At 47.0% G+C, this 15,815-nt stretch overlaps 1 protein-coding gene across 3 annotated transcripts in view; it reads left to right on the top strand.

Moving 5' to 3' along the window:
• LOC144147304 (uncharacterized) overlaps positions 1–12,960 on the top strand; it is a 36,274-nt gene extending 23,314 nt beyond the window's left edge. For all 3 annotated transcript variants that reach the window (XM_077679403.1, XM_077679401.1, XM_077679402.1), the window contains 4 exons: positions 1,729–1,844; positions 2,493–2,554; positions 6,465–6,583; positions 11,784–12,960. In XM_077679403.1, coding sequence (XP_077535529.1) covers positions 1,729–1,844; positions 2,493–2,554; positions 6,465–6,583; positions 11,784–11,794 — 308 coding nt within the window. In that variant the 3' untranslated portion in view covers positions 11,795–12,960. The remainder of the gene's footprint in view (positions 1–1,728; positions 1,845–2,492; positions 2,555–6,464; positions 6,584–11,783) is intronic.
• The last annotated feature ends 2,855 nt before the right edge of the window (positions 12,961–15,815 follow it).

Raw genomic sequence — 15,815 nt, 5'->3', positions numbered from 1 at the left:
AACAACTAGAGCAGTCCAACACCTTGGTATCTGAAGGGGTCGGGAATGTTTCAAACCTGCAACGAGCGGCACAAGCCTGTTGGCAGCTCTACGTGCAAGCAAGGCCTTCTACGAAATGGCAGCTGTCTGGAAGCAGGCTGCCTGCTGTTGTTGGCTTTGAGCATCTCGAAGTAACCCAAAAGGACGACTGTTTTTCTCCACGCGAGGCTTAGAAAAGCAAGCGGTAAACATTGAGCCATAGGGCTGCAGTCAGTTTTGTAGCTAGTTAGTTGCTCTTGGCGTACCAAGTGACTGCACTTGTGTCCTGTGCTCAGTGGGCTCTCAGTGCTCTGCTCTCAGCTTGTTGTGCCCCCTCATTGGCGTGAACTTCAAGGGGACAGCACCTCAGTTCAAATTATGTGTTGAAAGTGTGAACTAACCAAAGTGAGGCACAGAAGCCGTACAATGCGATTGTGGATCGAGCATTAGAGCATGTATGCAGTTGAATGCCTGATAAAGGCTGTGAATGAAACCGGCCTTTTATGCTTGAAGGGGTGAAAGCTGGCTTTTTTTTTTCTCTAATCGGCTAATGTAGCAGAAGGCCTCCTCTCCGCTTTCTTCAAACTTGGAAGAAGAGGCAGGCAACATTCCATCCCCGTGTCCACATCGATGTATACATCTTCCAAAACATCCGCTGTGGCAGTTTACTGTTGCTTTTACGTGATTTAACATCTGTGGCAGAAACCTCTCACGGTCAATTTAACAAGCTTTTCAATACATAGGCTTGTATGGAGACTTGGCCGGACCAAATTGTATTGTTCGAGTTATCCCCGATTTGGAATTATTGAAGTTTGAATGAACGAGCTTTCACTGTGCAGTATTTCATTGCTGGGGTTCTGGTGATCTGTTGAAGCACTGTTTGTTGGCAAGCTGCACCCATGGCTGCAATCAGTTTGGTTTAGAAAAGTGATATAGTCAATTATAAAATGTAATCAACAAATTCACAGTTTAGTTTTGTCATAGTCGATTTTAGTGGCACTTTTTGCAGTTTGGTTGTAGCGAGGGTTGTAGCTCTCTGCGTGGCTGAACATAATGCTCCAGCTCTAGCGTGCACAGTCAAAGCCTCTCCAAAAACTCCCCACTTGACTGAAAGGTCCATGGCATTACTTGGTGTATCATGCGACACCTATGTGACGGTATTTTTTTCTCTGTGGCTGCAACATAAAGATGTTGTGTGGGTTATATGCCTGAAAATGCAGTATCACACGGCACATCTGAAAATGGAACTCTTTGGCTTCTTTTCATTGCATGTGGTAAGTGCCTGCTGGATAGGCTCATCCCTCCATTTGTAGATCCAGCTGTTTAGGTATAAGGGATAAATTATTGCTGCCCACGTAGTTTCGTTACAGCAAGGTTTGACGGTAATGTATGAAGTGCAGCATCTCGTGCACAAAGCTCGCCATTATCTTTGCTTTGCCTCGTTTGAAAGCAGGGAAGCTGTGGCCACTGTATGGCTAATTTCCTAGTGGTTGCAAAGAAGCCAGGCAATGTATTCCGGAACGCATTTTTTTCTGCTCCACGGTCATCGGGGAGGGACTGCTGCGTGCTTGCCCATTAATGTGGCAAAGCTTGTCTACAATGGCAGTCGCGCAGCAGAGCATGAGAGCCGAGTGAAGTGACGGGGTGAGTGGGCAGTCCCTAGAGCAGTCCCTCGTTCGGTCTGGACTGAGGTGTGCTCCACGCACGCAGGGGACCACCGGCAGGACTGGGGCCGGGAGCTGCACCGGTTCACGGAGCCGTCCGGTGGAGTTCTGCAGCTGCGTGCCACAGGCCCGGGCAGTGAGCGCTCCCTGGATGGGGACAAGGTGAGGGGGGGGGGGACGCATACGTGGGCTACACGTGACGCCCAACATCGTCAGTGGAAAAGAGATGGGAAAAGTTCCTTTTGCAGTGTGGACCACTTGTGATGTATGTTGCAGGAGCTGTGAAAATCCACACTATCCACAAAACATGCGTGAATACAATCACATCGCAGCTTACCTCTCAGTCATTCTCTGTTTATCATCACTCAAACCAACACCACTTAGAGAGACAGTCTTTATTTTGTCTTTTTTCCTTCTGCGTCAGATGTTTCTACACGGTCTCACAAACTGCCAAAGCAGCTTTACTGTGCGTGTTTTGCGAGCAAGTCTGCGTTTCTTGGCGCCTAAAAGAATGAATGCAAAAAAAAAAAGGCTTTTTTTTTTTTTTTTTTTTCCCCTCCACTCCACCTTGCATTTTCGATGCCAAAGTTGCTCATAAGCACAATGGACAGCCAGTGGATGACCTCCGGCGTTGTCACTCACTGTTTCCAGATCTTCGAAAAGATAAAGGCTAGGCCTTTCAACACCACTTATGCCAAGAAGCCTGCCAAGAACCACAGCAAAGTGTCCTTACTGTCTGTTTCAATGGTAGCAGGGACAGGACCTTTTTCATGCAGTTCACCACTCACCGTGTGCTTTGCTGCATTCCAGGTCCAGGCCAAAATGGCCCGAGTGGTGGCCATGGTGAGGGAGCAGCTGCCCACCTGCCCTGAGTGAGTGTGTTGTGGCTTTCCTGCTCTCTCTCTCTCTCTCTCTCTCTCTCTCTCTCTCTCTCTCTCTCTCTCTCTCTCTCTCTCTCTCTCTCTCTCTCTCTCTCTCTCTCTCTCCCTCTCTCTCTCTCTGGTGGAAAGAGGGAGAGGGGTGAGCCTTATTGGCCACTCGAGCCATCTATTTGGTCGTCTGCAGCCCCTGGTGGTCCGAGACTCTATTTGCAGTAACGTTTTGTCTTGCTTGCCACATAGTGCGGGCTCATTTTCTGTACAGCTGAAGTGCTAACCACATGTAAACCACGTGAAGCAATTTTTCGCGGAAAATGGAAGGTGGTGCAACAAACAGCGGCCTACTTCTCACGATGGAGAGAATTGTTCGTGACTTTGCTCAGTTCTGGCTCACCAGGCAACATCGCTTGCGACTAGCCAGTGGGTGAGCTGTTGAAGGGGTGCAGCTTCTAGCTTTTAAGAGAATGACAGGAAGGGGGCAAGCGGCACTGTGTATCGTAGAGAAGCACGGCTCTCAGCTCTCTGCTATGGTTTCTTTGTCTATTTTCGGATGAATACACGCAAGAGGAGCTTGCTGCCCATTTGCTCCCACATTTATTTTGGTAACGTTCTCGCTCAACAACAAGCACATTTGCTGTGTACAGTGCGGCAATGTTGACGTCACTTTTCTGCATCACTGGCGCGATCACTCACGCAGTCACTCTTGCCACATGGCAGCCTCAGTAAGCGATGGGGAAGAACAGCTACGAGTCAGTGTCACAGTGCTTGAGAAAATCGCTCCATCTGGTTACCGCTTCGGAAAACTGCAGGCAGGCAAGCATGCGGGACTTTGAACACTTCACGGCTAGTGTTACCGTTCAGTTCGGTTCACAGTGCAGTTTTAGTGTTCAGAACTGCACTGATGTTTCAAAATTCACGAATAAAAAAGAAGTTAGCCCTGCGGCATGGCACGTGCATTTTTCACCAGCATTGCTTTGTGGGGCACACGCTTGGTTTGGCTTTTCTTCGCAAGATCTTAGGTATGCCGGAAAACTAACTTGCTTTACAAACACGTGCTAAAATTCGTGTATATTAAAGGTCACGGTTTACCCTGCTTGCATCCCTGAAAGCAGACATTCGCGTTTAAAAATACTCAACTTAACTCACAGCGATTTCTTGTTGGAAGTTTAATATTGGCATGCCCTAAGGTGGCAAGGTGCATACCTGCCAACTCTTCCGAATTTTCCGTAAAATGTATGAATTTCGACCAGTCTTACGATTTTACGAATCTTGCCCGAAATTTTACGGAAAATATTTTGATTTTCGAAAAAAAAAGGGAATATCCATTAAAACAACACTGTGCCACCTTGCACCGCCACGAAAGGGCAATACCCACTCTTGTTATCATCATCAGCAGAAGCTGCGACTTTGTCACCTTCTCGGGGTGGACTACGCATCCATGTCCGGGATTTGCTTCCACCTCGACCGGCCTATTTAGATCGCGTCGTTCGGGGGCCGGTTAGGACCTCCATGTTCGCGTCGCTCTTCGTATGACGGCCGCGACCAATGCACTACGACCTGTGGCATGACCGCGGTAGGTGCTTCGGAGTGCAATGACGCGAAGCCGTGACAATACTGTACCGAGTGTTTGTAAAATCGTACACGACAGAATTTGCTCCTCCTGCATTGTTGCTCATTGGTCTTCAAGACTTGCGAATTTCACTTATGGTTGCGAAAACATGAGAACGCTTGGCACAGAACGTTAATCCTTTTAAACTTGTAAAAAATTACTGCGCTGCCTGTGCGATCACTACTGCGCTGCGTAATGATCGCACCCCTAACTTTGCATCATATTTTTCGAAAAAAAAGTGTGATCATTATGCGAGTAAATACAGCAGTCGCATGGCAGTGGCTCTGGCCAAACGCTAAACGCACATTCTTGGTGGCCAGTTATATAAGAAAAATTTAGGGGTACAGAAAATATTGATAGCAATACAGGAGTCTTCCGCTACTGCAACTTGCCCAAGAACTGTTCGGCAGCATTGTCCCACCTTGGGAGTCCTGTCAAGCCATTTCCAATGTTGCAGTCGGGGCTGTCAGAGCAGCTTTGTGTCCGAATTCGGTGGTATGTAGGCCGCCGTACCACTGTAATGACCTATCGTGATGCTCCTGTTTTTCTGAGAAGAAGAGTGACTTTGTTGCTAGAATACCCAGGTTTGTGCACGATAAAATTGTAGCACTTTGCCATATTTTCTTTGCCGGACTGCAAAGACGCTTCGCCTTGTCAGTTGAGTTGTCTGCGGTTCACAGGCGAAAGTTGGGAACCGGTGGCACCGTGTGCCGCACTACACACGCAACGATGTCAATCCGTGATTTTGTTGTTTCTGTGGATGGGCCTTTTGTGACCTTGTTTAGAGAACTTTTTGTCTTGTTCTATCAGAAACAATTTTTTCCACAATATTTTGCAATGTACATGTCATTTGTGTTGCTTCCAAAAGCTTATAAATTGAATGTGCTGTGAAGCCACAAAAATAGAATATCTGCTGTTGCTTTAGCAATGTTTTGCAAAGTTTAAAATGTTAGTGTTATTCTTACCCGACCTGATATCTTAAATAATTAAAGCTTTGGCAGTAACAACTCTAAAATTACTACAGTGGTGGGGTTTCACTATCTGGTCCTTCTACAGCTCAGAAAGATGTAAAGTAGTTAAGTATCTAGAGGGTACACTATCAAAATTTGGGCAGAAAGCAAATGGGTTATGTAACTTGAAGCTGGGATGCATAGGCAATAGCTCACTGTGCATTTGTGCTCACAATGTGACACAATGAACATGAATACCTTCAAACATGTTGGTTAAACACAGATATCCCAAGAGCAGTGCTCCCTCCTTAAAGGCTTGAACAGTGAAACACACCAATTTTGGTTACGTCTTTATGATGTGTGGAGCAAGAGCCTCCAGCCTTTACCTCTTGCTCCACTTTCTACTGAGGGAAAGAATTGAAGAAACTTCAAAAAAGCTGTGTCAGTTGTGTGCAAGAGAATCGACCAGATTTAGGGGAAATCCCTAAGAGAAAAAAATTGCAAGAGAAAAAATTGGCTGGCTGGTAATTTTAGTTGCGCCCTTGGATTTTTTAGAAACTTACAAAGTATCCCAGGATTTATCAAAGCCCCTTAAGATAAATATGGTCAAAATGCAAAGCTTTCTCTATGCAAATGGAGTCACAGTCAAAGTCCCGAATGCAGACTGGCAAAGTCCAAAGCCAGTGCCCGCACTCTGAACCTAAAGGAAAGGAAATCCTCAGCAACCCGAATACGATGATGGAATGTTCATCATCATTCTATTTCAATGCAAATGTGTCTTCCAGTGCTATGCCATATGGTGTTTTGTACATAAAGGTTTCCCGCTGCCTAGTGTTGGTATGGTTGATGAGTCTTGGTGGAAACCCATTGTGTAAAGGTGGCTTCCCTGCAGTGAAGTTTGGCGGAAGTACATCAGCATCAGTGAGTCGTAGAAAGCTTTGCTTTGAGAGCTAAACATCTTGTATATACTTGCACCTAGTTTCCTGTTTTCTGCAATTCCTTTTATTTTATTGTGTCACTCGAACCAAATTACCACAAACCATGTACAAAAAGCAGGGATTCTGATCTTAGATGAGCAGCTAGTACTCAACACAGCTTTCGCAGCTGTTTTCAGTACTAGCCGTGGTCGCCCTTCATGAGTGCTTGTGTAGGGCTGAGCTGAGCTGAAGGCCTTTTTTCCCCCTGCGTTACACTCTAAGCAATTTCAGATTTCCCTGCAGTCGTAACTAGATGAGCCCTTTCCCCAGCAGTGTCTGGTGGTATGCCATTGTAGTGCTATATTAGGCGTGTACCGATGCCATGCCCCTGCCGTGACGCCAGCCCCTCCTTGTCGGTTTTGGTGCAGGCCGGAGATTTGGCGCCACGTGGAGCACGTGCACTCCCTGCAGCACGGCTTCTCGGGCATGGCCTTCCATTCCATCGTGGCCCTGGTGCTGGGCCACATCAAGGGCCTCTCCTCGCACGGTGGGTGGACGACGTGGGGTGGGCACTTGTGTGGTGGGCGTTCACTTGATGGAGAGGTGTGCTTCTTCGATTGGGAGTGTTCTGGGCGATCTACACCAGGGCAGAGTGTGCTGTACGCCATGAGATGCCAGAAGCTGAAGGCAGAGACATACAGAAATCCACAAAAATATTTTTTGTGCAATATCAGGTTACTCGCAAAAGTATTCAAAAAACAGTAACCTAGGACACGGCCGCTCGATGGAAACTAGGTCCGGCCTGCTCATTCACGCGCCGGCAATGGGCGGCGGCGTGAGAGCGGAGTTGTCAGTTGCCGCCGCTACTTTCGGCGGGGGCGCCACGCATCGGTGACAGCTCCCGCGGCGGTCGCTTCGGGGCGCCTACGGAATACCGACGGTCATCGTTCCTTCAAACGTCGTTCACTCGCGTTGTAACATGCGTATCTGGAAAATAATAACACCACAATTTACGGCAAAGACATGCCTTCAACATCTAAGAATTTCATCTGTTTGACGGCGGTAAGTAATTCTTGCTCACGGTTTAAAAGGACGAAAGCGATGCGACCGCTCCCGCGACCCAGTTCCCGCGATGTTCGGGAATATGACTGTAGATGTTACAATGCCAATTCGGTTTGAACACTGCAGCCCGTTTGTGCTGGAAAATAAAATTCTGTTAAGCTGCCATTCACCATATGCTAATTGAAGGACAATGTTAAAACGGCCGTGTTTTAACATGGCCAAGCACAGGCTCAGCAGCACCAGTGCTGTCTCATGTTTGAATTCAGGCACGGTAATTTTGCCCCGAACTACGTGTCCCCAAATGCGGAGAAATAGTTGGCCACATCACTTAGTAAACCAGTTATTTACTCGTTAAACAGGGACGTAAAATGCTGAGATGCGCTGCGAACCTGATTGTTTTGCTAGACAAACACCTGCGTGCTATCGGTAATGTGTTTGTGGTTTGCTTTCTTCTTTCCATATTTCGTTTGAATCGTGGTTTGATTTCGCATGTGCGATCGAGTGTCCCGTATGTGTGAAATTTGTTGTGTGAAGTCTGAAAGGCCGCTTGGGTGTGTATTCAAAGATGTAATAAAAACTGCGTGCGAGTGAGAACTTGTGTATTTCTGCGTGATTCTATGTCGTCTAGCATTTGCACTGCTTGTCGTGTTTCATTTTGAACAGCAACGAATTAGCTCAGCTTCCAGTTTTAGTAATCCGTACATGTTAACTTCAGGAGAACAGCAACGAATTAGCTCAGCTTCCAGTGTTAGTAATCCGTACATGTTAACTTCAGGAGAGTGGAACCGGAATAACCCGGGCAAGCAACACGGTTGGAACACGGCCCCTCGGTGGGATCCATCGAGCAGCCGTGGTCGGAAGGATTAATGCGGCTTGCACCATCGCTGCATTGTCGCTGCTTGCATTGTCGCTGAAGCAACCGGTAAAAACGTCCTAGAGATCGCTAATAAACTTTAAAAAATGCGCGGAAGGATTCAGAAGTCCCCCCAAATTACAAGAGGTAGTAAACACAGCGGCATCGTGCCCTGGCATGCAGGAAGCAGTAGTTGGTCCCGCAGACTTGGCACTTCGTTTTCAGTACACACTTTCTTACCAAGTGCATGCGACAAAGTAGGTTAATAAAATAAGCCCACTAACGACAGTACACGCATCAACGGTAGGGGTATCCCAGAAGAAGGCTTTTGGTATTTTCGTTCCAAATAGGAACGTAAAACACAGTAAACTTTTTGCAGCATAGATTGTGCGCCCCGCCGCTTTTGCTTCATGCGCGGTCAAGAAGGGGAAGGGAAGAACATTCCTGGTGCCTGTCCGTCAAATTAATTCCTCGTTAACTCTAACTCTGCAATATCTCAAAATATCTTCTCGAAACTTTTTCTCACCGTGTTTACCTCCCATAGGCGGTGCGCATTTGCCCGCTTTATCTCAAAACGTTTTTTCGGAGGACCACGGATGTCTCGAAATACTGGCAGAGAGGACACAAGGCAAAGTCCGCTGTAGGCAGCTGATAAGGTCCCCGTTCGAATGATTACTCCCACTACTCGCCGAACGCGGTCGTGAGGTGCAAGTTTACGCGGACTACGCGTCCCCGTTACCGGAATTAATGCTGTTTGGCGCATAAGATAGCTGTGGACGACGCAGCTGATCATGCGGACGAGGAGGAGCCTCCAGAAGTGCCTACAACAGCAGGAACAACATACATGCTGCGTCTGCTTTGTAACAAGGTAGAATGTAGCGGTGGCGACCACCAATTCATGCGATGCGTTGAGAATTCTCGGGTACGCTTTTCTTGGATGCAGATGCGAACGCGAATCAGCCGAGCGCAACACAGCTGTTTCTTTCTTCTGCAATAATAAAAGTTTCTTTTTCTTGCGAATTATTTTGCCTTTATTACGAAATCTCCCCTGTGCAATAGTGCTTTTCTTAGCAGCACTATATATATAGCTGTTATTTCAGGGACCTGGCTACAAATTTTCTGCATTTGATTTAACTCGAAACTCCGCGCTTATCTGAAAATTTTCAGCTAATTTTACGACTTTGAGTTAACGAGAGATTACTGTATATCAACAATTAACGTTTTCAGAAAACGCATACAAAATGAGAAAGTATCGTTGGGGTGGGGGGGGGGGACGGACGGAGGAGGGGAGGTCGATCATTTTATGGCGGGTCGTACTAGTTTAAAGTTTGCTCAAGCGGAGTCATAACGTTTCTGCGTCTACTTTCTAAGCCAGCTAACCAAAGGCGCAGGATCGATCCCCGGCCACGGCGGCTGCTTTTGTGATGGAGGATAAAAACGAAAAACGCCCGTGTCTTCGAGATTTCGGCGCACGTTAAAGATCCCCAGGTGGTCAAAATTAATCCGGAGCCCTCCAGTAGCGCTTGCCTCATCGCCTGTGTACCGCCGGCGCGTTAAACCTCATAATCCAAAATAAATCAGCTTCGCAAGCGCAAAACACCGCAGCGAGCAACGCAAATATTGCCGCGCGCAGGCTGGGAGCTGGTGCCGGGGAGCGCCGGCTGTTCAGTTGTTGACGACAGCAGCGCCGCCGCTATACCGGTTTTATTTTCTGCGCCAAAGTCGACCCGGCGGAGCAATGGGAGAGGCCGCCGCTCGGGCCACTCTAAAACTTCTAGTACACTCTACTTCGGCCGTCAGTAGAGGCATTTTTGTTACCTGAACTGGCTGCACTGGTCCAACCTGGTGCAAGCAGTGCAGCATATGTTCATTTTTTTACTAATTGATATCCCCAGTCGCACTCTGCACTGGTCTGCACGACACTGCACTAATCTGCACCAGTTCAGGTAAAAAAAATGCCTCTAGTGTGCTCACAAACAACTCGCACCGCATGGACACCGCCGCCGCATGGACACCGCCGCCGGACACAGCCGCCGCTCTTCTTTCCCCGATGATTAGCGCCACGACTGACGCTGCGGCGGAAAGGGAAACTAGCGCCGTCACCGGCGGAGAGGCGCGTTCGGCAGGCCGGACCTAGTTTCCATCGAGCGGCCGTGCCTAGGATATGGCAACATTGAAATTAATAAATAAATAAATAAATAAATAAATAAGAGAAAGCAGTTGATCCGGGCTGGGCATGCACGGAGGAGAACTGAACATCAGTGGGACACCAGTGTAACAGAGGGGCTTCCCAGGGACAACACTAGAACTAGAAGACAACTAGAAGATAGTTAACTCGATGGGCAGGGGAAATAAGGAAATTCGGAGGCGATGAATGGAGTAGGAAATGACTGGAGGAATGCAGTATTCTGTTTCGAGATACAGGCCAGGCCAGGCACTGCTAGGCACTGCTGGCGTGATGCAGGGTGGTTAAAAACCAAGCCACCCCTATTCACAAAGGTAATCTGCAGAACTGAGCCAGAACATTTTACCATGGAAAGAAACATGGTCCTTGCAAAAATGTCGGCACTGCTGGGGCTGGAACTCAGGTCGTTGGTGCCAAATCCCATGGCCCTACCATTAAACTGCAGAGGCTAAATATCAGGGCCTTTGTTTAGCACTTGCTCAAAACAGTAGTGCTCAATTAACGCTAACCAGCAAATGGCACTGGGTGTGTGCAGGTACTGGCGGGTTTGTACTCTCAATGGAACAGGATTTCACTGGAGAAACATGGCAGGGTCCTCCTTCCTGAAGGACTTTGCCTGGTTGATGATGATGCTTAACCTTAGAAAGGTAGTTGAGTTATGTGCAATCTTGGTTTCATAAAAACCCTGCATACATACAACCGTGGCAAAACTGCAGTGTGAGTGTGGGTCTGATTATTTCAATAAGCTGGTAACACTCAAGATCACAATGTTGAAAAAAAGGAAGGGGTCTGAAAAAGTTGTGCCATACCCGATTCTTCTGTAACGACGATAATTTCGCCCTGCTGTTCAGTGGCCAAGGCGTGCTGCTGAACGCAAGCATACGTGTTCGATTCCGGCCACAGTGGTCGTTTTTCAGATGAAGGCAAGAAGCGAAAGTGCTCATGTGTCGAGATTTTGAGCCACATTACAAAATGCCCAGGTGGTCAAAATTGATCTGGATATCATACATCCACAATGGCAAGCCTCAAAGTTTAGGTGTAGCTTTGGCGCGTTAAGCCCCCACAAACGGTTAAATAAATGGATGCTTGAAGTTGCTGTCGCTTGTTTCCAAGGCGAGTACTGTATTTTCACAATTCTAACACGCACCCTTTTTTGCTGAAAGGTAGCCTTAATATTTGTGTGCGCGTTACAATTGGGCTCAAAACCGAATTAGGCTTTAAAGCGGACAGCGGCGTTGCCACACGGAACGGACATGAAGTCCCCCCAAAATCCAACTCAATCCAACAAAAACAATCCATCAACACCACATGACTGAACATAGGCGCACTAACTCCTGAATGGCATACCTTGGTCAGCTGTTGCACACATTTTTGTGCAGCTGCCCGTCACGTCCAGAATTACGAAGATCAACCTACTTTAAATCGCAAACTCTTGCAACGTTCCCCGCTATAACTTAATTTCCAGCAGCAGCTGGATAAGCAATCTTATGAACGTTGCAGTAAGTGTAAATGAGCGGTGCAGGAGGTGTTTTCAAATTTTTTTTTGCGAACTTACCCGCACGTTACCATTGGAGGTGCGTTAGAACCGCGCAAATACGGTATGTGCGAAACATTTTCCTAGAGCATGTGTCCTCTGCTCTTTTCCAGGGCAGCCCTGAGGAGACTGTCCGCGGACACCCTCTGAATGGCCAGCACAGACTTCCAAGCTGCCACGCCTTCAGCGGAGATGATACCGCTACTTCAGTCATTTTTAAGTTCAATCGTGTTTTTAAGTAGTCATCATTCGCGTTCAAGTTTTAATTACGTGACATAAATCAATTTAATTTTGATGGAACATGAGGCGTGAATGTGTTCTTCTGTGGCGAGCACTTGTACAATCTCATACCACAAGAGGTGCTGTATCGCAACAAAGATCATTTTAGGGAGCATCATTATTCGGTGTTCGATACAGTGGCCCGCGTTTCAAGTTGCTGCCAAAGGGAACAAACCGATTGAGATTTGTCGTGTGAATGTTTCTTGCCCGAAGTGAAAAACATTTAATAAACACCTTATGTCAGTGTCAAAAATACCTTTTTTACCTCCGGTGATGTTGTGTAAGCTTGCTGGCAGCCAGTGAGGGCGGATATTCATTTGACTACCAATAGTTGAAAGGTTACCAAAGTACAAATGCAGATGTGTCCTAATTTGGGTAGCCATACTGTGATAACCGAGGTTGAATCCACAAGTCAACGTCATTAAGAAGTGAGGAAACTGTTCCCCGTGCTATCGCTGTGCAGCCCAACAGGGAATTTTGTGTGCTTTTTAATTTCTAGGGAATGAGCACACCACTTTGTCATGTTCTTCTTGCACACCATGAACTTTCATATGATGCTGTGATAGTAACCATATGTACTCCGCACTTTTGCTGATTGCTTCACTCATGCCTTCTCATATGTTTTCAAGGAAAATTGTACAATCGTGTTGACGGTTGATTCTTTATGCATAGCCAGTATTTGTGAGAAAGAATAAAAACAGTTTCAGCTAGGGAACTCTTCACTGGGTTCAGCCTATCCCTCTCTATCAGGCAAGCATTGTCAGATCTTGCAATATTTGCGACTTTTTCTTGGCCAGTTTCACATGGCTTTAATGGTGCAGGCTTCACCTATGTGTAACAGCAAATGCAGCACCTAGTCATTCACAAAACATTGTCCTACCGCCAGAACAAGGCAGCAACACTGCCAACAGATCACTGCCAAAGATCTGCTTCACTTGTAAGCGCCTGGTATCTCCACGCACTTGTGGAGGAATTCTTGTTTCTGGTCAACAAATAAAATTTTTACTGTTCTGTGTGAGTCATCATTTTGTTGCCCAAGTTGGAGGCTGAACTTGGCGGTTCGGAGCCTTAGTTGTTATGGCACCAAGTAGAGTGGAGCTCCATGTATTGGGACAACGGGTAAGTGCAGCAGTTCCAGAGTGCTGCAAAATGTTACGTGGGTTAGACGGTACAAGGAAGCTATTGTTGGTGGTGAAAGCTGGAATTCATCATTGCATAAGTGTCATTTCATCCAGACTCCTGCATCGCAAGTGGTGTTGCAATTGTGCTCATTTTGGGTCGAAAAATGGGAACTTGAGAAAGGGCCTCATTTTGGCTTCTGGTAGCAGAACTCTGGCATGCCACTGGTGCGAGTTTCCTCTTTGTGGTTTATCTCGTGTTTGCGCGTCTGAAAAGCCAGATTTTTGAAGCTTGGTTGTGTGAAAAATGAAAATTGTGGCTTTAAGGTGAGGGGCTACCCCATTAAATCCTTCACCAGACGAACATTAGAAGAGCTGCTGTGCACATTGCTTCCCAGGTTAGAAGGGTCTAGTAATGTACATGTTTATTCCTTTGCCCGTTTGGCCATGGCGTCGTTATTTGACGACACAACACATTGTATTCTCTATCGCCTTAAGAACAAACTGCTAGTTTTCTTTGCGAGGGGGGTTCAAGGCTGGCTCTTGCGATAGACATCACCATGGGGCTGGACGATATGAAACATAAAAAGCTTCAGTGGACACAGCGTATGATGACAGAGTGGGCAAGGAAACGAAAATTCCGGTTTGTCAAAATGTTTTCACGACAAAAAGAAAAAATATATTTTTTTACAAGAAATAAATATTTTAATTGCCAAATCACCTAATTATCGGGCCTGTACATTAATAAATACTTGCAGTATTGGCGTAATTTTTCATTTCTGTTCTTCTGAGGTCCACAGCTGTACGAAAACATGCAAAAAAGCCATTTTCGCGTGAAATAAAAAAATTGGGGCTGAAAGTGTTAGGAAGCCCCTGCAAAGGTATTGATCATTGTGGAGCTTCCTGTATAGATTAGCCAGGGCGTGACAAAACATCTTGCTATTTGTGTTGCCTTTACGTTGCTTGTCCGAACCACATCCAGCAGATATTAAATTCCGAAAATTTTTTTTTACTGCAGAGCATTCTTATTGGAACTTAAATCCTGAAAAATCCGAGCCCTAGCTGCTTTCACCTTGTGAAGTGAACTCTGGCGAAGCTGGTGCTCCGGTGACATTTGCTATGTTGGGGATTTGCTACATTGAAGTTTCCGGACAAAAATCTGAGCACGGCCAGCATGGTATGGCCGATGGCTATATTGTGGATTCGCTATGTTGAATTATGAGGACGGTGGTGTGATATCTGCGTCACATATTTAAGACATACGATCGTTGGATAGAGACAATGATGTTTTATTATAGTGTGGCTATGCCAATCATGGCGCTGGCTGTAGTGCTCCGCGCAGGTAGCCACTGGAGAGCACGCGGCATGCTCTGCAACATGCAATGTGGGAAAGCCAGCTTAGAAGGACCATGCTAAAGTCGGGCTTCACCTCTAAACACAAATGCATTGCTGGAAGGAATAAACTTCTATTGTGCACACCAGGATGTGCCCAGCCTCCTGAGTCCAGGAGGCCGCGAGCTGCGTCCATAGCTCGTTGCACCAGGGCTTGCTGTTGCTCCGGTGCTGGGCTGGTCAGCTCGGCCTGCCCAGGTTCGGGGATGGGATGGGGTTAAGGTGGTGAGGACAAGAGAAAACAAGGTAAGTGGTGAGAGGTATATGTGACAGTGCGGGCAGTTGTAAGGGAAAAGGGACGGCGAGATGGGGTGATTATGGAAGTTTCAGTGGTTTCATTTTGCAGGCAGCGGTAAAGGGTGACGTGGTGTGTTGAAAGGGAGGGAGGGGTGGGGCGGGGGCTATATTCTTCGTGTGTGTCTGTAGTTGGAAAGTATGGAACAGAAGGTGGAATCAAGGGGAGGGTAGCACCCGGTGTCGGCCCTTAAGTTGGGAGTGCCCGGTAGTGCAGATCGTGGGCTGCGGCATGAGCCGCTTCATTCCCAATTAGGCCGGCATGGCCGGGAGTCCAGACAATGTTCACTTGATTCTAGGTCCGGAGGCAGGCAGTGTAGCATGGGTAAGGCTTAAGCTGTGGGGCGAGACCGGCCTGGTAAAGGCGGCACTGCAGGCTTGCTGTGAATCGCTAATGATGATGAGATAAGGCTGATTTCGATGTGTAGTAATGGCATGGGCGATGGCCAGGGCTTCGGCTTCGGGTGTAGGCATATTTCGGTAAGTGGCGCCGCAGTAAGGATGCTGCCAGAAGTGTCCAGGGTGATTGCTGAGAAAAGATTTTTGTATCAAAATACGTAGGCCCGAGGTACTTTTTATATTTTTTTATTTCTTCCATGCGCTGAAAAGCGCTGCCCTACCCTCAGTCTGTTGCTGGAGACGATCAGTGGCTGAAAAGCACAGTCTAACACTTGGCGAAATAAACGTACGACCACATGGTTGCGCAGTATGTTTGAGGATGGAAAAGTTGGCTGATTGGGTATTTCCTGATCGGTGATTTACGTTTAGCAACATTATAATATTTGGTGAAAGGCTTTTGGTCTTTGGAACATAATCTGACAAAAGATCGCTTTGAAACCGACAACTCCCCTTGTCGACAGAAATGTTCCCACGGAGCTTTCGGCCAGAAAAATCCCGAAATTTAGTACCATAATTACCTGATTCTAACGCGCACCTTTTTTCCGGAAAAATAGGTCGAAAAATCGCATGCGCGTTAGAATCGGATACGAAACCGAAACTGCCAAAACGGAAATTTTGTCCCGCCCATGGCCATCGCCATCTCTAGATGGCGCCAAAGCTTTT

Source organism: Haemaphysalis longicornis, unplaced genomic scaffold (assembly GCF_048455015.1).
Source record: "Haemaphysalis longicornis isolate Haplotype H1 unplaced genomic scaffold, Haemaphysalis longicornis Haplotype H1 scaffold_7, whole genome shotgun sequence".
NCBI classification, from domain to species: domain Eukaryota; kingdom Metazoa; phylum Arthropoda; class Arachnida; order Ixodida; family Ixodidae; genus Haemaphysalis; species Haemaphysalis longicornis.
Note: the sequence above shows the minus strand (reverse complement) of the source record. Positions and strands in the feature narration are given on the sequence as shown.